The sequence below is a fragment of the Aspergillus oryzae genome, chromosome 4, assembly GCF_000184455.2.
Source record: "Aspergillus oryzae RIB40 DNA, chromosome 4".
NCBI classification, from domain to species: domain Eukaryota; kingdom Fungi; phylum Ascomycota; class Eurotiomycetes; order Eurotiales; family Aspergillaceae; genus Aspergillus; species Aspergillus oryzae.
Window position 1 is genome coordinate 1,966,428 of NC_036438.1, and position 21,879 is coordinate 1,988,306.

The 21,879-nt window shown below is 47.1% G+C and overlaps 4 protein-coding genes across 4 annotated transcripts; 2 read left to right on the forward strand and 2 right to left on the reverse strand.

Annotated features, from left to right (window-relative positions):
- Positions 1-1,080: 1,080 nt before the first annotated feature.
- On the forward strand, positions 1,081-2,662 carry nsdD (GATA-type sexual development transcription factor NsdD; the record flags this gene model as incomplete). Its single annotated transcript, XM_001727675.3, has 3 exons — positions 1,081-1,902; positions 1,983-2,312; positions 2,453-2,662. The coding sequence occupies 3 exons, from the start codon at positions 1,081-1,083 to the stop codon at positions 2,660-2,662; spliced, it is 1,362 nt and encodes a 453-aa protein (XP_001727727.3).
- A 9,475-nt stretch (positions 2,663-12,137) lies between these two features.
- AO090012000770 (aspartate aminotransferase family protein) lies at positions 12,138-13,457 on the reverse strand (the record flags this gene model as incomplete). The annotated part of the gene is made up of 1 exon (XM_001727676.3): positions 12,138-13,457. One exon carries the CDS (start codon positions 13,455-13,457, stop codon positions 12,138-12,140), a length of 1,320 nt encoding a protein of 439 aa, XP_001727728.3.
- Positions 13,458-15,281: 1,824 nt separating this feature from the next.
- Positions 15,282-17,421, forward strand: AO090012000771 (phosphatidate cytidylyltransferase; the record flags this gene model as incomplete). The annotated part of the gene is made up of 2 exons (XM_023236622.1): positions 15,282-15,539; positions 16,258-17,421. 2 exons carry the CDS (start codon positions 15,282-15,284, stop codon positions 17,419-17,421), a joined length of 1,422 nt encoding a protein of 473 aa, XP_023091531.1.
- Positions 17,422-19,217: 1,796 nt separating this feature from the next.
- Positions 19,218-21,528, reverse strand: AO090012000772 (putative vacuolar segregation protein (Pep7); the record flags this gene model as incomplete). Its single annotated transcript, XM_001727678.1, has 6 exons — positions 19,218-19,851; positions 19,907-20,126; positions 20,176-20,550; positions 20,601-21,094; positions 21,146-21,168; positions 21,253-21,528. 6 exons carry the CDS (start codon positions 21,526-21,528, stop codon positions 19,218-19,220), a joined length of 2,022 nt encoding a protein of 673 aa, XP_001727730.1.
- Positions 21,529-21,879: the final 351 nt, after the last annotated feature.

Consider the following 21,879-nt stretch of genomic DNA (forward strand, 5'->3'; position numbering starts at 1 on the left):
TGTTAAATTTCGCTGTGCGAATTTGGCTTTGGACAGATGATTCTTCCAGACGCAGGAAGGGCCGTTCCGATCTGATCTGTTCCCTGCGCACTACGGGTGCGTGCCGTACTTTTGCTATCGAATTAATTGCATTTGAATTGCGGGTATTCTAATCGCGATCGCATCGCCTGCAGACTGCCTGATCTTCCTCCTCCCCCCCCCCCCCCCCCCCCCCCCCCAAAAAGGCACTTTTTTTTTTCTCACTTCTGGGGCTTCTCCCCAATCATCGAGTCGCCGCTCTCTACTTTAACTATTCCCCTCTGGGCCAACCTCACGGAACCGACGGGCCTTTGCCTTCTTGGCTTCCTCTTACGTCCGCATCTCGCCCGACTTGATCTCTTTCTCTTCATTTTCCCTTCCCCACAGCCGCCACCCAACCCCCAGACATCTCTGGTTCAAGGGAAGAAAGGTGGCCTGATAATTTCTATCTTTTCTATCTTTTCATTAATCGGAAAGACGAAAAGAAGAAAGAAGAAGAACCTTCGAAATCGGTTTACTCGAGTGGTGACGCGCACTTGAAGGACGGCAATCGTTTATCGGAAAACCGTTGGAATTTGTTTTTACTTTTCATCCCTTCGCCTCTAAAGCTCACTGTTCTCGGCCGGTCGCTTTCGCCGTTCAAACCCGCCCACACTTCTATTGTCTTATTCCATTTTTTTTTCTATTTCTAAAAATTGACGATTTGGTACCCTCTCCCACGGTACACTATTAGATCATAGCCGAGGCGACTGATGGTGCATGAGGTCAAGGACGACATCGCAAGGATATAACCGGAAGCATTGGCATGATGGGGTCATTGGAAGCTGGTCATAGGCATAGGTTCGTACTTTATTAAACCGATCGCCTTCTCGTCGTCGTCGTTGCAAGCGTCCGAGTTTATTTCAGATCACATGTACTGATTTCAACCTTCTTGGAACACATAGGGACCATCTGCCAGCTCTTGGTTTTCTAGGAAAAGACGGATCGGGATATCCCCCCAAACACCCTTCCGTTGCATCGGCCCCTGTCACATCCCCAGGAGCTCTTCTCAGCCCAACAAGCATGTATGCCGGCCAGCCATTACCGTGCTCATACCCAACGTCGTCCGCCAGCGTACCCTCTGTGCAGCCTGGTTATATCTCGCCTACGGATTCGCGGCGCGCGCTTGAGGAGGAGAAGGAGAAGCAACAGTCACAACCACAAAGGCAATCACTCCCGTCCATCCACGAGGCGTTAGGAAACGACAACCCCCTTCCGTATCCTGCGCCCACATCGGCGGCTCCTCAGCAGCCTCATCATGCACCGCATTCACATCTCCTGTCCTCAAATGTTATAGGACGGCCGACTGGCGAAGCACCGTCGGGGCCACCAAATCCGTTTTCAAATGTGGTATCCTCAGGGCCTTACGTAGTGCGGGACTCAGCGTACCCTCAATCCCAACTACAAGCAGAAGCATCTCGGGCGAGTTTGGCATCAGTCACGACTCAAGATTCGCGAAACCACTCGATTCAATCTTTGAGTTCGGGCAAGTCACCTACGCAGAGTCAAAAAACGGGGATCACTTCCATCGCTGGCTCGCAGACGGGATCCGCCTATGAATACAGTGCTCCTACTTCTGCGGGCAGCATCGCCTCCCCCAACGGCTATGGTACATTTCCGCAGAACTTCTCCTTTCAGTCGCAGCCACCGCCAAATGCGCCAACATATCCGGTTGCGTATGACGCCCGACCCTACGGTACTACATGGAAGTCGGGTGTGCCCGAAACTGCGCGTGTTGAGGAAATGAGGAATGGACTTGCGGGTCGTGCTATTGCGGGACAGATCCCGGGTGATTCTGTCAAACGGCATTTGGACGTGTATGATGTGGAGACATCGCTCAATGAGGTATGTGATCTTCTCCCCTGAGAAAATGTTGTTTTAGTGTGGACACTCGATCCTATTTTCAGTTGGCTAATTTGGAATAGATTGCCGAGATGAGCACACGCACATTGGACTTTTCACGGCACTATGCCACAAGAGCGCACCAGACCCAGCGTTCTGGGCCCGTTATAGGGTCCCTGCCCTCTTTACAGGAAGTGGAGGAGATGCTTAGTGTCCAGCGCCGGAACCAGGATGCCTTACTACGTATACGAGCCGCGGTTGTGAGCCAAGAGCACGCATTGGCGGAGCAAATGGCCCAAAGAAAAGCTTTCAAGGCCGGTGGGGTCCGTGAGGATGACCACATGGCAATGTACCAAGACGAATACAAGGGCAGTGGCGGCTTTGCCGGACCAGATTCGAAGAAGCGACGAGGCGTAAGTTCACCTTTTTTTCTTTTTTTTTTTTTTTTCTTGTTCCTTGCTTTCTGTGGGTGACTGGGTCCTAGGTCCCAGTACCCTGTATCCATCCGGTTTATCCCCGTTTCCCCATTCGTTGTTACTAACACAAACTATAGAAAGCAGCCCCTCCTGGTCGTTGCCACAGTTGTAACCGAGCTGAGACACCCGAATGGCGCCGCGGTCCAGACGGTGCTCGGACTCTATGCAACGCATGTGGATTGCACTATGCCAAGTTGACGCGCAAGATGGGTGCCAAACAGGCATCGTCCTTGGGTTCCAACCTTAAACCCAAAACGGTCGACTCCGCATCTCCAACTGGCCGTTAACACGTCAGGCGTCTTTTTATGTGATGTTGAAAAACAGAAAGAAAAAAAGAAAGAAAAAAACAAAAACGAAGAAAGGCTTTGGGATTAGAAGTGTCCGGCGTTTTGTGCCTCTATTTCCTCGTTGATCATAAACCTCTTTTATGTTGGTGTCATTCCTGATAATTCACCTTGGACATGATACAGTTCGATTTGTTTTGGGCTCCGGGTTTCCTTCTCAGGTGTGGTCATGAAATGTTCCGAGCATGTTGGACTTTTTCTGTTCTTGTCCGATTGGTCGTTGGAGTTTACTTTTTTAATACCCCTCGCACGTTGTGGGAAAAAGGCATCTGGATAGACTTTCGTTCTGGTTATTGTGTCGTTTCTGTGGGACCAGCTTGTACATAGTTTCTTTCTCCTTGCCTTTTGATATTTTCTTTTGTTTGTTCGCCGGTTTTCCCTTACTGTTTTGCGATCTGTTACAATTATACCCCAGTTACCCACTTCCCCTACTTAAACCTTACTTGGATTGCCTTACACTCCCAGTGCCATATGATGTTTCTTATGCACTCACGTTCTCCATGGGAGGTTTCCGAGGCGCTTGACTCGATGCAGTGATTAATGTAACCTTATTTGTCTGAATTGCCTCTGTTCGAAAAATTGACTAGTCACGGACAATATTACTATACATATCTGAAGTAAGCCAAGATCCCTTATTCCTTTGTCTTTCGTGTAAGGTACCAAGCTGTAGTGGCGAACATCATGGGCTTGGCTTGAGGTGGTCTGATGAAGATGGCCATCTCCTACCCGACCCTTGGATCGAGATGCAAGCGATGGAACAACGGATTATTGTGCATCGATCGGTGTTTCCGTGACGCTGTAGATCCGCCACCGCCGTCATCGTGGTGACCTCCCCGGGGTGTTCGGCGATGTTCAGATGATTCGCCTCCTAGTATGATTGTCCATTTTTGGTGAATGGATCCCATTTTTCACTAGTTGCATAGCCATCGGGGTTCCCTTGGCTACCAGTGGTTCTAACTAGATACTGAATGGTCTGATACCATATGAATCTCGACACATCTTATGATGCCATACGTCATTCCCAAGAATTGAGGCTCTACATTTTTTTTTTTGAGGGTCAAATTAAATCATTTGAACATCGTAAAGAAAAGAATCTCACATAAGCATGCACGCCCGATGCGCGAAAAAGTCAAGTTTGCCATCGGTATAGCCGCAATTTCTCAACTTACCCGATTTAGTATAGAATATACAATTTACATAATCAGAATCAATTGCCCAACTGCCGTCCCTTGATTGGCTGGCAGTCCATCGCGACTACGCCAAGCGGCCCTAGAACAGACTAGAACCAGCTCACGGGACCGAGTTTCGATCGGCTCGATCTTTTCTTTTTTCGCTTCCCCCGCGGAGAAAGTGAGACGTGCCTGACTGATGTTGTTGAGGGTGTTTTTAAGGTTCATCAAATTTTTTTTTCTGTTTTAAAATTTACTCTAGCAGGACGATATTAATCTTAAAGAGTTTAGTTGGGACTGGTTGGGGCCAAGGGCTGATTCAAGGGGCGCGCCAATGCGACTATCGATATCGATCGGGATCTGATCTCATCGCATCTCATCTCATCTTGCATGATAATCCGCTTCAACCGATCATGGCTGATATTTCCAACGCCACCAGATGGCATTTGTCTCACCGCTCAATAACAAGCGACGCCTTCTAGAAACACGTATGTGCGGAGATGGAGATGGAGCTGTCTCTGATCTGTTCTCCGTTCGGACCATCTGCGGGTTTCGGTCGGTGTAACATCTGCGTTGGCTCTCTGACATTTTAGATTTCGAAGGTTTTCCTGTTTATTCTGGACTATGCAGACAAAAGCAAAAGTTTATTGAGATTAGAAAGGTCCTTGAGTTTGGTGTTGCCTTTGTCTCCTCATAATGAGGCTTCAAAGAGGCCTACACTAATTGGCATATGCCACGACATACCTAATTCGGTGGCATTTTAACTTGGTCCCTAACCTCGGGCCCCTACCTAAATTAAATACAGACATATACCCTATTACCCACCGATACCGACTTACATACGTGTACACTTGATTACTTCCATTACAAGTCCGCAAATACTATACATACCGCTACTTGCCTTCGACTGCCCCATCAGTTCAATGACTTGACGTCGAATATTTGGAATTCGCCTGCCGTGTGCATCCGTGCTTCACTTTTGCACCTCAATGATTTCAAATCACTTCGATCATGCCACCCTCTAACCTAGACGGTACTAGGCTCCGTTTGCCATGCAAATCCTTCTCGCCGAGGGTTTGCCCCATTAGGAAGTTCATGGCCTGATGATATTCCATGGTTGGAACCGTCCGTCGCTTTAGGTTGGCTGGTTCCATTGATCCAAACAAGATGGAGCTTCTCCGAGACCCGGCCGGTCGGGTCCGTATCGACGTCATTTGGGAGGTAATTTGGGGCGTTGGTTGACTTTGAATTACGACTGGCTAATTAAGGTATTTTTCTCCGTATATTAATTATGTTCTCTTTAAGGCCTGTCATGTTTTCGGGGCTCATTGCCTACTACTACTTGGCATCCTGAGATACATACCAAGTACTCCAAACCACCCCGAATAATGACCCCAACGATCATCCCTTACCACTGAGTCAGACGCAGTCCCATTATTTGACCCCTCGAGCGGTCAACCACCGAGAGATCATCCATCCTGCACAGGACACGTAGTCCTTACTTGAAGGTACGAGTAAAAATAACCCAACCCAAATCAAATAATAGTGACAACCACAATAAAAAAAAAAAAGACACTAATTTCGAGGCCATTCTCAAGCCCTACCCCTTCAGGCCAGATGGATCTGCATCTCGATACTCTGATAACCCCATTCAGGAAGCGATTCAAGTTCTGACTGGCAGACGAAGAAAAAATGTGGGGTATATGCAGAGACGTCGCTTACCTGACCGTCCTCAGCTGAACTCATCGTGGCTGTGTACATGCAACACGTACATGATGATGCATGCGTACGTGCATGGCGTTTACCGCACTCCGTATACCCGCCCGGTACTTTCTCGCAATTACTTCAGGTCATCATACAGCATCTCGAATCCTCAGGTGGTTCTCCGATTCCAAAGATCTCTGGTGTCTGATTGCTTGGATACGTATACCGGCTGGGCCCACGGTAGAAGCAACGGGAACGTCCCGATCACGGTTCTTGGTGCGTGTCTTCTCCACCGGATCTCAGATACGCGGATACGGCTGTTGAAAATTCAGCTTCGCTTTACACTTTTAGTGTTTTCCATCCCTTGCGCCGGGGAAGATCTTGAATCGGGCTCTCGGGGAGGGGGAGAAACCCGTGCTCGGGGAGTTGTAGATCATCTTTGGTTTTGGATCTGATTCTGGCTCGCATGTTTTAGTTTGGCTCTAATTTGCGAGGTTGTTGGGGTAATGATCAGCTTCTGCAGTCTAGATGAACACCTGTCGATGTATACGTACACTTACATACATATACAAACCGTACAGATCTTCCTCCCAGCTCCCATCGCGAATAAAAATCTAGCCGAGTCCATGTACTACACACAACCGACTAATTGGGTCCGTTCCTCGAAACTATCGTCCCGTGTACAACGTTACGTTTTAAACCCGTCTGTAGCTACTAGTGCCGTACATATGTTGTGGAACACGAGACGGAGAGCCACGGGAGCTGAAAAAAAAAGATAATGGGATAGTTTATTCAAGCCCTGCGTATCAGATTGGCAGGGATAATTGTTACACGGGCCCTGACTGGACCACATACTCCTAATTAGGGTTATCTGAATTGATCTCATGCTTCTGTTGCATGCGCCTTTAACCTAGTTCGTACATCGATGCATATTTTTGACGGTACTTGGGAATACAAATTAGCTCGTACTCCGTCAGGTATGTATGTATGATGCCCGTATGAAAATTTTAAATCAAAGTAAAATTGTCAACAATGAATTCAACGGTTCCAGAAATGAACCAATCCCAGACTATTGAAGTTGATCTCGAATTTAGACTTCCCATAGTTTCGGGATGATCGGAAGCTCCAGCAAATAATCCCTGCGATTATCAGAACTATAATATTAATTATGGGACACGGACTTGGTCACGGACTCACCCCTGAGAAACAAAAAACGGGGTCCTCCGTAATGAGACATGGAATGCGGCACGAACACGAGGGGATTAGAATTAAAAACCAACCCAACATTTTTTTTCATCTTTATTTTTTTTCTATTTTCTATTTTTTATTTTGAAATGGTTCGATTGGGTCTGCCTACATAAACTGTCTCCCTAGTGCAGAGTCACATGTATGATTAAACGTAGTGTGCCAAATTTAATAGGACAAACCAAATTTTAGACTTCGACATACCCTAAAACTATTGCAGACGGTTCCGTATTTGGTAAACAATCAACTCCATAATAGATACTATATCTTCTTGTTTTAACTCATTAACTTCCCATGTTATTAATATCAGCAAGGCCTTTATTCGGAATTATAATCATACCACCTCCTTCTCTCTCTCCCATCGGCCGAGTTCCAGCGAAGTAACACCGAGACAAGGACATAAATTATGTAGAATGCAGAAATATATGCAAAATGCACGTACGGGATTTGAACGACGGCCCCTGATTCACTCCTTCAACTCCACCGGCAAATCCCGTTGTCGCAGGCACGCCTAAAATGGAGAACCGCTTTTTTGGGAATTATTTTAGACTAATAATGGTGCGCGCGACCATTGTTGAACTAACAGTTGATCTAAGCCCGTTTCCAAAAGGCGACAGCATTTGGATCGGTGCCAAGTGGGGAAGCCCTAGGCAGCTGCTTATCGTTCTTTGGGTGGAATTCTTAGCCGCGATCGCCGGGTGAGAGATTATCGGAATCGAATCGATTATGGGTCCTGGAGTGGGCCGTTTTTCTTGTTGGGTTTTTGCTTTTTCTTTTTCTTTTGCTTTTTTTTTTTTTTTTTTGTGGAGAAGGTGATACGTAGAAGTTTTTTTCTTAAGAGTTCTGTATTCTTTGATGTTTTGATTTTTCCTTTGTTTCAGTTTTTTCGTCTTTTTGTTTGTTTCTTTTGCAAATTAGAATTTGGAATTGTAATAAAGGATCCGAGTCTGCATGGTGGTTCGGGATCCACTTCATTGGAGATCGTTGGGTGTCTTAGTGAGAAACCCAGATCACTAGCTTGAGATCTTTCATCTCTTCCTCTTTTCTCATTTGTTTCTTTTTTGTGTCGAACGCTAGGGCTCGGTAGCCGATTCGCTCCTTTTTGCCGAGCCGCCAATTCTCTGCTGGTCTCCTGACGAGAAGAGCAGATCCTACTTTAGTTCAAATCATAGTCGCCGAGACCCTCGGTAGTCGGGAGCAGGATCTCACCTCGATTTGGAATCCCCATGTCGGTGAAGATCGTGAATCCTTCGCTTTGGATCGCCGTACGCAAGGGATGCGTTGACAGCTGTCATTGATAAGAGCTATCAATTTTTTCCAATTCCCAGGCAGCCAAAAAGGCAACGGCGTTACCGGCCTGTATTATAATTTACTAGCCGTCAAATCGGACATTTACCCGGAGGCTTGATTGAGATCTTGACCGTCTTCCCCTTCCCTTTAGGTCATGGCAAGGGTTACCGTCCAGATACCCTCCAGCAAGACAGGTAATCATCTGTATCACAAATCGGCACCAATTTAGTTTAATTTAAATGTCAACTGGGGACTATGCTGCAAACTCAAGCATCTATGCGTAGAAGATATCCTGGAGCCTATTTGTCAGGCTTCTATTCGCCATCATTGACATCTGGCCCTTGCATTAGCTTGCCCGGAATGGCTGTTGCTCTCGGTTACTTCCATGGCTTGAGATGTGTGAGGTTATGCAATATGTTTGTTCCGATATAAATAATGAGGCTGGTTGCTGTGACAGATATACACCGGACATACGTAGTATACGTATACGTATCATGATTGACGATCGCACTGCTCGGTATTTGTTTGTTGAGACGTACGTAGCTGTCATTGCTGCATTGTGGAGTTCCCATGTCTCGACTCTCGCTACTATATTAGTTGCTTTTGTCATACAATTGCTCAACGTGATATCACATCGCTTGCTTTATAGATTGATCTCATCTGCGCACGGACTGCAAGGAGCCCTGTGCCGTCTCGAGTTCATTCCGTTGGCGCCAATAAACAGGGAATTTATTAGAAACTAGATCAGTGATGTATCTTGATCTGGAAATATGTTTGCGGATGTGATTCCGGACGAATCGGGTGGTTTCTTGCGAGATTGGTGGGATGCGTTCCATCGATTGGCTGATCTTTGGTGGCGTCTTTCTACTGGGGGCGCAGACTGATTTTCTTTAGAGGAGCTGACCACTGGGTTTCCGGTAGTCGGATTGGGAACCATGAACTGGAGGGATTTACTACTGATAGACATGGCCAAGGGGGTGGATACTTGACACAAATGCCGAGACATGACCCTCTGTGGTGAAATGGGATTTACATACCAGTTTTAAACTCATAACTCAGTAGACACATACTTTCGGGAGAACATGGCCTCAAGGTTACCACCAAAGCTGTCGATGTCTATTCTTTATAGCTCACTCTATTGATGCTTGACTTTCTTGGAATTCGAAGCTATGAAGAATATATTCGATGTGTACCACCGCTCTGGACATGGTGTATCTGATCTTTCTGTCCCGTTCGCTAGTGAAGTATTATCAACGTACCCAATATTACGGTTGACACTGTGCTCAGGACTCAGGTACACAGTTAGAAATTATGGACACATCTGTATGTTTTCCATAGTGTCTCGGGTATGATGTATTGTTTGCGAATAATCATTGACAAATTCCTTGTAGAAACATGCATTTGTATATCTTCTAGGCAGCAAAGCAACTAAGTTTCCTTGGTGATGCTACCTACAGGTTATTTAGTAGTTAGATGTTTTCTATTTGTCTCGCTTTTTTCCCTCATATCCCAGGCCGCTTTATCATTCATCCATGATCGTAGAATGTAGAAGCGGTGGTATTGATATAGAAACCCACCAGATAATATGGGCACGTCCATTCAAACTAAAACCAAAGTATATAAGCAGAACTGTCACCGTGAAATAGAGTATATACCGCATAAAGCCTTCCACACATTGCTAAGAATCTACCTATCTAACAGCCGGCTGCCAGTAGGCATGGCTGCTTATATTCTCCCATCCTCGACCTTCCATGCCATGATAGCAACCCAGAGACCATTTTTACTAGATAATGAAGCATCTCAAGCCCTAAAGCACAGACCTAGAGGAATTCTGTATACCCTACTACGCTACTCTACCCGTTTCAACTCCTCCGAGACCTAGAAATAGCTCTAGATTTGAGCGGTATTTTCACGTGACCTCCAATTAAACGAATTATAAACTAAAATAATCACAGCCGGGCTCATAACCCGGAGGTACGATTATCCTTCATCATAACCAATCACAATCCGATTCCTAACGAACAATAGGTCCCTGGATCGAAACCAGGACATGCTAGGTTTCACTTTTTGCTGCCCTAGATAGGACTGTAGGGCTTTTAGGGAAGCTTATTTTTGATATCTATGTTACCTGTGACCGGTACTATGTCTACAAGGCAAATTTGGCTAGGTTACAGGTGGAGTTGTTGGTTATTCTGGTTTTTGATAAAGATGGTTGCTGCATGAGGTTGATTGAAGTTAAGGGCAGAACATGGTCACATGACCATCAGCAAAACTACAGGAAGATCAGACGGTTTGAACCTCATTTATCATTGGTTTATTGCCGTGATTATCATCATGATGGTTATCACTATCAATTAGATTTATATAATTCCATTACACAGTTCATCTCTGAGTATGTGACTGGAGGGTGACACTAGTACACAAGAACATTATTGTTTCTCTTGAGAGCCACGAAGTCTTGAATGTACACCCGGGTGTAGGGATATCTTTGCCCAGTCTGTGATAACAGAAATCGGAAATACTGCGAGTCAAGGCTTTATAAGTCACAGGCTCTATCTAGAAATGATACTGGATACCGTTGATATGATCAATAGCTTTGTTAAACTCATGATTGATACTATAGGGATTTACTATGTATAGTATGCATGCGGCCCTTACTCGGTAAGCTACTACATAGACACTATCTATGACTAAATAAATTTGTATGGGTAACCTATATAGGAACCATTATACTGAAGAATCTACTCCCGAATGGAATTGTCATATCACAGCTAAGCTCATACCAGGAGGCACGATTTGATTTGTCTTTCTCCAGCTAGTCAGAGTCAAAATTCTAACAAACAATAGGTCCCTGGATCGAAACCAGAACATACTATCTTTTTTCCCCTACTATGTTCGCGTGCTTAGACATTTCCATCACAAGAAACCAGCCTCATTGAACGCCAACGTCGTTGGAAATTTTGGCTCTCATCCAAGAAATATCCCTCCAGCACATGAACTAGAGAATTCATTTGAATACATTTCGAGCCCATAGTCCAAGCAACTGTGAGATTGTAAATCTGAAGGAACCGCACACTATTTCATGTATTTCACCCTCGTGGGACGCCTTTACTGTTGTATTTGTTGGTTCAAAGTATCTTATGATATTCATCGACTGTCCTTTTTTCTGCCGCGCTTGCTGGCCCGGGACTCGACGCTTGAAGAGAAGGTTTTGATAATACTGTCTTAGTATAGCGTTGGCAGAGTTTTTTATATCATCAAACGTGTCTTTTGCACATTCTGCCCATACGAATTGTTAAATCGTCTGAAAACATTTCGAAATGAGTTGCTTCAGGATGGGTGCACGATTGACTGGCCCAATATTCTGGAGCTGGAGTGGCCCCCCAACTACGCTCGCGGTAAAGTTGTTTCTGGCCCTTGCAGGCCCTTCATTATGAGTTCGAATTCGCTCACAGAGGTCTACTGCCTGTCCAATGTATAAAAAAAACCTTGTAGGTTGCGCTTTTGCCAGAGGATATGGGGATGGGGAGGGTGGGTTGAAGGAAGATGGTTGATTCAACTATCTGGTAGACAAAGAAGGCCTTCACCTTTATATAGCTGTGTCGGGCGGCTAAGAGAGCTGATCAGCTGACAGGAGGAGTGGCAGCGATGGCTTTAATATTCACTTTACCAAGTTCTAACTTAGCTTTTATTTACCCTTCACTTATCCTTTACTTACCACGTATTTAAGAGAGTCACTCACAATCCAAATCTGGACCAAGGCTTGCCCCCAGCTTTAAGGCATTCATTATTGCATGAATCATATAATATATCATGATCTCAACTTTATGGCCTTACAGCCATCAACTGAAGAGAAAAACAAATTGTTTATAGGGCAAATTAAATGAGAGAATGTGATAAATGACACCGCAGAATCATATATACCTTGGTACCACAATTTCTAAACATTAGACAAAACCGCCATAAAATGACAAACCCCAACCTAAATGTTGACGACTCAAATTCCAAACCTAATTCCTCTTCTCGTTCAAAACATAACCAAACGCCTCATCTAGAATCCTAAGACCCTCTTCAATCTCCTCTGCGGTAACGGTAACAGGCGGAGCCAAACGAAACACGCCCCCCATACCTGGGAGATTTACAACATTGCACGAGAGACCACACGCCATAGCCCGATCAGAAACTAACTGTCCGAGGTCTGGCCCAGGGGCCTTGGTTTCAGCATCAGAGATAATCTCGATACCCTGCAAGAGACCCCGACCACGGACATCACCAATACACCAATACTTCTCTTGCAGCTTAAGGAGACCGTCGCGCAACTGCGCGCCACGCTCCGCAGCTCGCTGGCAGATGTTATCCCTCTCGACGATCTCAAGGACCTTACTGCCCACTGCAGCGGTAAGTGGGTCGTTAAGATGGGTGGTGAGCCATAGGAAGCCGGCTTCGGTGCACCCACGTTCGATTTCAGCGGTTGTACTGACCGATGCAAGAGGCAAACCACATCCAAGCGTTTTCGACAACGCAAGGATATCGGGTACAATTCCGTCTTGCTCAAAAGCGAACATCTGACCAGTTCGACCTACACCGGTTTGAGCTTCATCCATAATGATCAGCATACCGCGCTTCTTGCATTCCAAGCTCATGCGTTGCAGATATCCCTGGGGAAGCTCGAGAATACCGCCTGTGGAGAGAATAGGCTCCATGATAAACGCAGCTAGGGAGCCAACACTCTGACGGTCAATCATTGACCAGCCAAAGTCCATCTCTGCCTCCCAGTCGTACGATCCATCGGGCTTACGGAAAGGCGAGCGATAAGTATATGGCGCAGGAAAGGCAAGCTGGCCCGGCATGCAGGGGCCTCCGCTTTTACGACCGGCTGAGTAGGTCGCGGAGCCCGACCCCTGAGTCAATCCGTGGTAGCTTGCGGCGAAAGCGACGATTTCAAATTTGCCAGTATAGCATTTGGCGATCTTGATGGCTGCTTCTATGGACTCAGACCCCGTGTTTAGAAAGAAGGACTTCTCTAGGGGCGCTGGAAGGAAACGGGCTAGGCGTTCAGCGAGCTCGACGACAGGGTAGGTAATCATGTTGCTCAAGAGGTGGTCAAGCTCTGCGACATACTTCTGGACTACCTCGACGATCTCCGGATGAGAATGTCCCAGGAGAGAGCTCATTTGGCCGGAGGTGAAGTCCAGGATCTGTCTGTTGTTGACATCGTAAAGTCTGGTGCCTTGGGCCTTTTGCATAATAGCCGGGGAGTAGGGGACACCCGTTCTCATTAGGTATTTGTCTGCCCTGGAAAAGAATGCGGTTGTATCTGTGGAGGCCATGGTGTATGCTGATACGATTCTGACTTAGGGCCTAGAGGAAGGAGGACTAACGAAAGCAAAGTATTGGAAGTTGTTTGAGATAAGCAACAGGGGAAACTTGATATGAATATTAATGTTCCATTTTCACAGTTATATACCAACTGTGAGCACCACAGCCGGGTGCTCTACAGTATACTCTGGAGTTGGCCGCGGATGGTGTGAGTATACCTTATCACCAATAGTGGTGGAGTTGGCCGCGGGGTTTGCCGCGGAACCACAGATATCTTTCTCCCCACTTGTATTGTTATGCCTTCCATCTTCGCCTCCCGGTGCCAAAAGGAAAAGAAGTACGTACTCAATCGAGATGGAGAGAGATTCCGGTGTTTGCCATGATGGAGACAGCGCTGAAGCCAGGCCATATCGGTCTCACCTGTATCCTGCCTGCCTACCTTGCAAAAAGCGCAAGTCCCGCTGCAGGACAACAGACTCGTCGGGAAAATGTATCATGTGCCGGGCTCATGGTACAGATTGTACCTATCCTCGGCCAGGAAATAAGTCCCAACGAGGGTCCGTAGCTTCGCCGCGGAAGTTGACGCCCAAGTCACGACAGGCACCGAGAACGGCAGCACAACCGAAGAAGAGCCAACAGGCATTTACTCATCCGGTAGACGCAGTTAGCCCCTCAAGAGATTTTGCCCCGCGAACAATCAGCAGGCCCGCAGCGATCCTAGAGACACAATCGTGCCCTCCCTCTCATGAACATTTTACCCGAGAGGCGTTTCCTAATCTGGTGGGCATTGTTACCGAGGTCGGCGACAATAGCTCGCATATAGTCAGTCCTGTAGTTGCTGAAGATAACGATGTCCTTGAGAGCTACCTCTCTACCGTTCCGGATGCTCGGCGGAGGTCGATAATTCGGACAGATCCGAACTCGAGACGGCCTGTGAGACCAGTGCTGTTCAACACCGTACCCAGGCGGCCATTAGGAGTTTCTGCGACTCAGTCACTTCCCGCTACCAAGTGCGAGTTCATCGAGAAATACCTAGAGCCAGAGGTCGATGTCATTGTGGACCTGTGAGTAGTCAACTTGACTCCCAATTGTTCAGGACCGGCTGATTGCTTCAATGTAATATATAGGTTCTTTCACCATGCCAACATATGCTTTCCTATATTCGATGAAATGTCCTTTCGACATGTCTATTCCACACATAAAGAGAATATTTCGCCGGCTCTCCTATGCAATCTATATGCCAACGCTCTGATCTACTGGGACAATTCCCCTAGTTTGCGGTCCGGTCGCTATCCTGATATCCGCTTTATTTGGAACCAAGCGAACGAAGCTCTCCATTCAGAGCTATTCCTGTCCCCTGGGATATCGACGGTCATGGCGATCATTCTGAATGTTTGCGGAAGGCCAAGTACCTCCATATTCGGCAACGGGGGGATGGTTGGGACTGCAGTCGCCCTGTCCAATGCTCTAGGCTTAAACCGTGACCCTTCCAATTGGAATATTCGTCCAATGGTGAAAAGTTTTCGGATTCGCATCTGGTGGCTGGTTATCATACATGACCGTTGGTACTAAGCATTTGTATCTATACACTCGTCTTGCACGCGCTGATACATCCACTCAGGTGCAGCTTGGCTTACGGGACCCCCCTCCAGATCCACCGTGCGCAATACGACGTGCCCTATCCGGCCATGGAAGACCTTTGTTCCCCCAATGCTTCTCACTCCCAAATAGCAGCTGCCCTGGTCTTCCTCTCTTTGATCACACTGACTGATGTGTTGAGTACTTATCTTCAACACGTATACAAGGTCTCCGAGAGCACCGCGTATCCGCCAGAAATGTCTTCTGTAGACCTCGAGCGGCTTCTCACAGATTGGGAAGAATCTTTGAGCGGCGATGTCCGTCGCATCGCCCTCCGAGGGACTCATTTAAATGCCCCAGGGGCGGCAAATTTCCGACTAGCCTATCTAGCGGTCAAGCTTTTGCTCAGACGCATCCAGCTCGACCTCGACGTGGACAACATAAAAGCTGATGATGACACCACCTCTCCATTTTATACACAAGCACAAAGAGCGGCGGAGGAAATCGTTCATCTGGTAAGGGAGCTGGATGAGCCACATCTTCGTGGTTTCTGGATCCCTGTACATGCCTTCTCTTTGACCTCCGCGACCACCTTTTTGCTTCGAAGTGGTCTTCGCAGAAGGAATGCACACTCCAATGCTCCCCTCAAACTTGCTGAAGACATGATCAGTACACTCCGAACACATCGCGACCGCTTTTCTTGGGATCTTGCAGATAACTGTTTGACAACATGCAGCGATCTGGTCGAGAAATTGAGTTCTGCCGAAGCTGGGAACGATTCCTTGTCTGCTGATCCGGCTTTTCAAGACATTGATTTTTATAACTCTTCTTTCCTGGATGAACTGCTTATGGGATTCCCAGGACTTGCAGATACGATTGAGACGCCTGCATAGCTAAACGTTTCAATAGTTAGGTTCTATCAGGTTAATGTATTTTGATTGATGGCTGATGAACTTCGGCGTTATCCTGTATAGATTTCCTTGGTCTTCCTGCCATATTATTTGTGCACTGTGTGCACTGTTCATGGTCATACACGGCTTATTCGGCATGCCGAAATAACGAGAGTAATGTAGTTTATAGAAAACCTACTTAGTATGGTTAGTATTGAGTACTACGTAGCTAGATATAGTGTCACCTGATTTAGCATAGTCCAAATTATCAAAAGCACTTTTGCCTGTTTCTTCCTACGAGTAACAAAACCTTCAACTAACCCTAAAAACATACCCAATCCAGGACCGTCAGATAAACAAAACTTGCCAGCGCCAAAACCCAAGATCGCCCCAAATGCCACCCAAGCCTGAATTCAAACATGCCCTACAACAAATAACCCAACAATTCCGCGCCCCAATCAGCTACAGCATCGCCTACGGCTCCGGCGTCTTCCCCCAAACCACTAACAAGACCAGCTCCAATCCCCAACTCCACCCAAGCCCACCCCCAGCAATATCACAGGCCCAAAAAGCCCACCCCAAAATGATCGACTTCATCTTCGGGATCTCACACGCCCATACCTGGCACACCATTAACCTCCAACAACACCCTCACCACTACCCACCCCTCCTCCGCTCACTAGGCCCGCGCGCCATATCCAAATGCCAGGAGAACTTCGGCGCAGGAGTCTACTTCCACCCCTTCATCACCGTCAATGGAATATTAATCAAGTACGGTGTCGTGAACCTGGAGACGCTACGCCGGGATCTCGTAGGCTGGAACACGCTTTATCTTGCGGGCCGGATGCAGAAACCCGTTATGGTTCTGCAAGATAATGCGGCTATTCGGGATGCAGGACGTGCGAATCTGGTTTCTGCGTTGAGGACGGCACTCTTGTTGCTTCCTGGGAGGTTTACTGAGTGGGAGCTTTATGCGACGTTAGCGGGGTTGTCGTATATGGGGGATCCGAGGATGGTGGTTGGGGGCGATGATCCTGGGAAGGTTGAGAGCATTGTTGGGGGTCAGCTTGGAGCGTTTCGGGAGTTGTATGGGGGCTTGATTGGGGGGCTAGAGAATGTGAGCTTGAATCTTGGTTGTGTTGGTGGGATAGAGCAGGATATGGATCCTGTTGTGCGCGGCGATATGGTGAGGTTGTTGCCTGAGTCTTTGCGGACTAGGCTTTATTGGAGATATGAAGCGAAATTGAGCGTTTCTCCGGGGCGGTTTGATCGGATTTGGGGGGAGATGGGTGAATGTGTTCGCCATTCTGAGGATGGTTTGTTTGAGCGGAGGATTGCTGGAGATGGTGGTCTGGGGAGTGAGATTAGGAAAACGATCGAAGAGACAGTTCGATGGCCAAGTTTCACTCAAAGTGTAAAAAGTGCTGTCACCGCTGGGGTCTCGCGGAGTTGGAGGTATGCGATGGAGAAGAGACGGAAGGCTGCGCTGGGGAGGAGCAGAGATTAAAGATTAAGTTATAGATGGTGTAAGTTATTTGTATGTATAAGTCGATATCTAGCATATCTCGACTCCGTGTAAGTCAATCTTGCTTGGATAAGCGCCAAATGAAGCTAGTAATGTTTTTAAGAACTCAATTTGGTTTTGGTGAATGGAGCCTCTATCTTGACCAGAAGATATCCCAGACTGAGCTGTAAGCCCAACCATGTAACCGGAAGTAGAACTAGATGGTAGATCACTAAGGCCCTAAATCAATAATCATATACATGGTAAAGCCAAGAAAAATATAAGATTGTACTTATTCCCATGACATTGTGCCGTTATCTTCACTGTGTGTTGTCGTCAGCAACACTGTTATATTGCATGGACTAGACTACAGTCCACAACAGATAGTAAGCCAATTAACACTATTCACCAATCAATGAGTATTAATAAGGGCTGTTCTCTCTTTTTACCCTTTACAGGCATGATTGTTTTCTGTTCTAGAAGCCACTATGGCATAAGGAACATTTCCCAACCTTATATAGTAGCGCTCTAAGGATACCTAGTACAGACCCTCCCCTTTCCTCATAGAATACATGCAACTGTTTAGTGAATCCATATTGCCACTAGTGAGGGAGCCTATTTCAACTTACACAGCCTAAGTATATATCAAATATACCAAAAGAGCATCTTTCAGATAACCCGAGTCATTATAAATTCCTAAGAGCTCAGCATTTATACTTAATATAAGAGCATTCCAGGCCCTCCAGCTAAGAGACAATAGTAGTCTCAAAGTCAGTTCACATGTCAGGGAGCATTACAGCTACATTATATAAAAATTGTCTACAAGACATGCTACGCAAACTAGTCCCATATACATGATTCAGTAGCAACCATTGCAACGTTCCCGGGCCAGCCCTACCTCTCGGCTACCACGGAAACTAGACTAGCAAGCCCGGACACTAAAAAGAAAGCCGCCTAGGGCCCGGAAATGAGGTTATAACAGAGATACAAGGGGCAAAAAGGAAACCTAGCATGTCCATCCAAGGTCCTCCGGGTTATGAGCCCGGCTGTTATATGTTAGTTTATACACTCTATATCTGATAGATCACGTGGTTTCGTACCGCTCATCTTCTGAGCTAACATGCTCTGATTAGTGGGAATTGGCTCTTAATATCATATCTAAAGGAGGTTGTTGTAGATCTGTATAGGGCTTGAAGTGAGCACGGGATCCCGGGACGATGAATTTATGTCCGTTAATTGATTTTGCCTCTTCTGTCCGCCGGAGTACGGTTCACTTTTGGCATTGAACTGATTCTAAAATGACCACCGGACAAAGGGCTGCTCGTTACACGTAGACTTGAAAAAGACCGTGCTACTTGCATAACTCAGTCACCAAAAAGACATCGATGCACAAGGATCAAATTGATTTCTCGACAGAGAATGCCATTATAAGGGCACGTTCTGTGCTGAGCAGTTCCGGTTCTGTATTTCAAGGCTACGATAGAGGTGCAGGTTGGCGAATAGCAATGTGTAGACTTCATGTGGTATTTGATATATTTATCATATGTAACACATAGAACAGTTGACAGACCAAGCCAAGTGGGCTATGGTCACATACTTGAAGCAACGGCAAACAAACCTATCGTAAAGGCCACTAAGGGGAAGTCCGAGACACAAAACGCCCAATGCTATGCAAAATTATCGATGCCAAAACGCCGCTTCAACCACAATGCGACCAAAACTCATTAGGTTTTATTGCTACGCAGACAAGAAGAGGATGTAAGCCGTAACCAACGTAAGTCGATTTCTGTAAACCGCTATCAGTCCGTTGACGGATTGCTGGTATAGACACTCTCAAAGTCTAGCCTCTCCAGCATCCCATTCACACGGTCAATTTCACGGGAGAGATCCTCCACGTTCATTGCTAGACTGCTGACCTCGTCGAACTTGCGACGTCGGTTCGCATCGGCAATCATTTCAGAGACGAAGAATTTCTGTTCCTCAAGAACAATAAGCCGCTCACGTAGCGACTTTTCTTCTGCTTCTAGTGCGGAAATAGCGCTGCTTGTGTCGCTGGCCAGGCTGCTGTTACTAACACTTGCAGCCACGCTATTATACTTAAGATTTGACAAGGCAGAGCCTTGTCGTCGATGACCACTCGTCGAACCATTGCTAGGGCTGGGCGAGCTGGTAGGAGAGCTTGGTAGTCGACCGTTGGGTGTCGAATGTTTGAGAACTTTGGGCAGCGATTTCAGAGGAAGCATATGAAGATGAAGGAAGTTGCTGGCCTGCTGATATATAGCTTTCTGGAGACGTTGCTGCGCTGAAGATTCTGCAGGCAAGTCGCGTATGCGTCGAGCGGCGACATCATACTGGGCGAAGGAATCAATAAGTCGCTTGCGGATTTTGGAAGCTTCGGCTATTTGAGCGGACGACGGGGGTCGCCTGGGGTCTCTAGTGTACGTGATTAGGAGACAAACAGCATATCTATGGGTAGCATATCACATACTGTAAAGCCGTTAATAGCTTTTGAAATTTAGGCTGAAGGATTCGAATGCCCCTCTCAAACTGTACCAGATTCTCATAAGCCCTTAAGTCTGGGGGTTTCCGCATGAGGTCGGCTTCGAAGTCTCGACGATCAAATAATGTTGCTCTGCACTCTTTACAGAGCCTGACATCAATGTTCATTATGTCCATATTACTGGACTTTTCTGTAGATGCCTTCGATACTACACGTTATCAGTGGAGGCGGTTTTAGCCAGTAAGTGAGAGACTTACAAGGGGTGATGCTCAGAGGTACTTCCGTAGAACACCCGGTTGTTGGGTCACCGCAGACAACTCGCCCGCAAGTTCTGCAATGATGTCTTCGAAAAGTATAGCTGGTAAAGTCCTGCTGGCAAAATGGGCATCTCAAGACACTTGAGTCGTCCTGCCAGCTGACGACTGTTTGCTCAAGGGCCTTTCGTTGGTCATTCTGCCAGGCTATGGACCAGATCTTACTGGTGTTCGATTGGATCTGCTCCACGGGCAAGCTAGCCAATAGCTGGGTGAGTCTTGTCAAACGCTTCTCTAGCCGGGATACCTCTAAGAAAGCCTTGTCGACTGTCTGCATTCTCGCGGATTTGAAATCATCCGTCAGGTCCCTTACTAGGCCTGTAATTATTAGCAATTATGGTGCGACGCACACGTGGGATCCGGTTTACCATTGTGATCATTATACCCCTCCCTAGACTTATAACACGTTTCGCAAACCCTACACCATAAACCTCTTACCGGTTCATGTTGCGCCGACCTCGATAACTTCATCTGGTACATGGTGTGTTCTTCGCAAAATAGCTTCCCGCATTTCCGACAGTTGACACATCCATTGGTGGCATTGAGTCGCTTCCCGCACGACGGTTCCAGACAAACATCGTATAGGCCTCGCGCTTGCCAATGATCCTTTGTTATGATATCGTCAGGATCAAGTGGTTTCGGTTGTTCAGGGGCAGGCGCTTGCATGAGTCCAGAAGGACGACTGGGGCCGGCGAAGGTTTGCAGATTGTCATTCGACTCGAAAACATCTAACCCCTTTAATTTCTGATTCAAGACGGCAAGAGGTTGGAACCGTCTCGCTTTCTCCATCTGCGTTTTGAACCAATCCTTGACTTCATCCTGCCGTTCATCTTCCAAGTTCTGATGTACGTCATCGAGATGTCTGCGACTGTATCAATGGGGAGCGGGATAGAATTCGTGGAGGGATTAATACCTATTCAATTGTAACAATGTTACCTGTACGGTCGTCAGTAAGTCGCCTCGCGCTGGGAATAGATGTGAAGACGATGGACAAAGGGGTCCAGGGGCAAGTAAACATACCATCTCCTCACTGCAGATTGGACAAGCCAGTTGAGCTCCGGCAGCTGCCGGAGCGGCAGGAATCGAGGTACCGACATTATCGAGAGAGATGCGAGAGGTAAGATCTTGTGTTTCGGAGGAGAATTGGGAGGCCGAGGCCTGAGAGCTGAGGGAAACGCTGCTGGCGGTCGGTGATAAGAGCCTCGGTTTGGGTTGCGGAGACGGGGTTGAAGCCGATGGGGAAAGAGCGTTCGCGCTGCCTAGGATACGACCTCCACCCAGCGTCCTCCGGGACATATTGGCTCAGATTAGTAGAGCATGGGAGGAAAATTCCGCGGAAAGCGGCAGATAAGGCGATCCGGGCGGGAAGGTAGAAGAAGGGAAGAGTAAAGGGAATAGTGGGACAACCAGCCGTGCATGCAGCGCAGCTGTGATGTTTCAGTTCTGGATCGAGGCGGAGCTTTGGGGATGCGAGTAAAGTAGCACGTAAGGCAGCTGATCCTGGCTGATGAGGGGCGCGGATCCCCTATGATGCCTGAGGCAGAAACATCCATGGCACTTGAACTTGTACTGTACTGTACCAAGACTTGGACTTGGCCTGAATTATCAACAGTACACCATTTGCACAGTAGAATGTGATCTCGAACC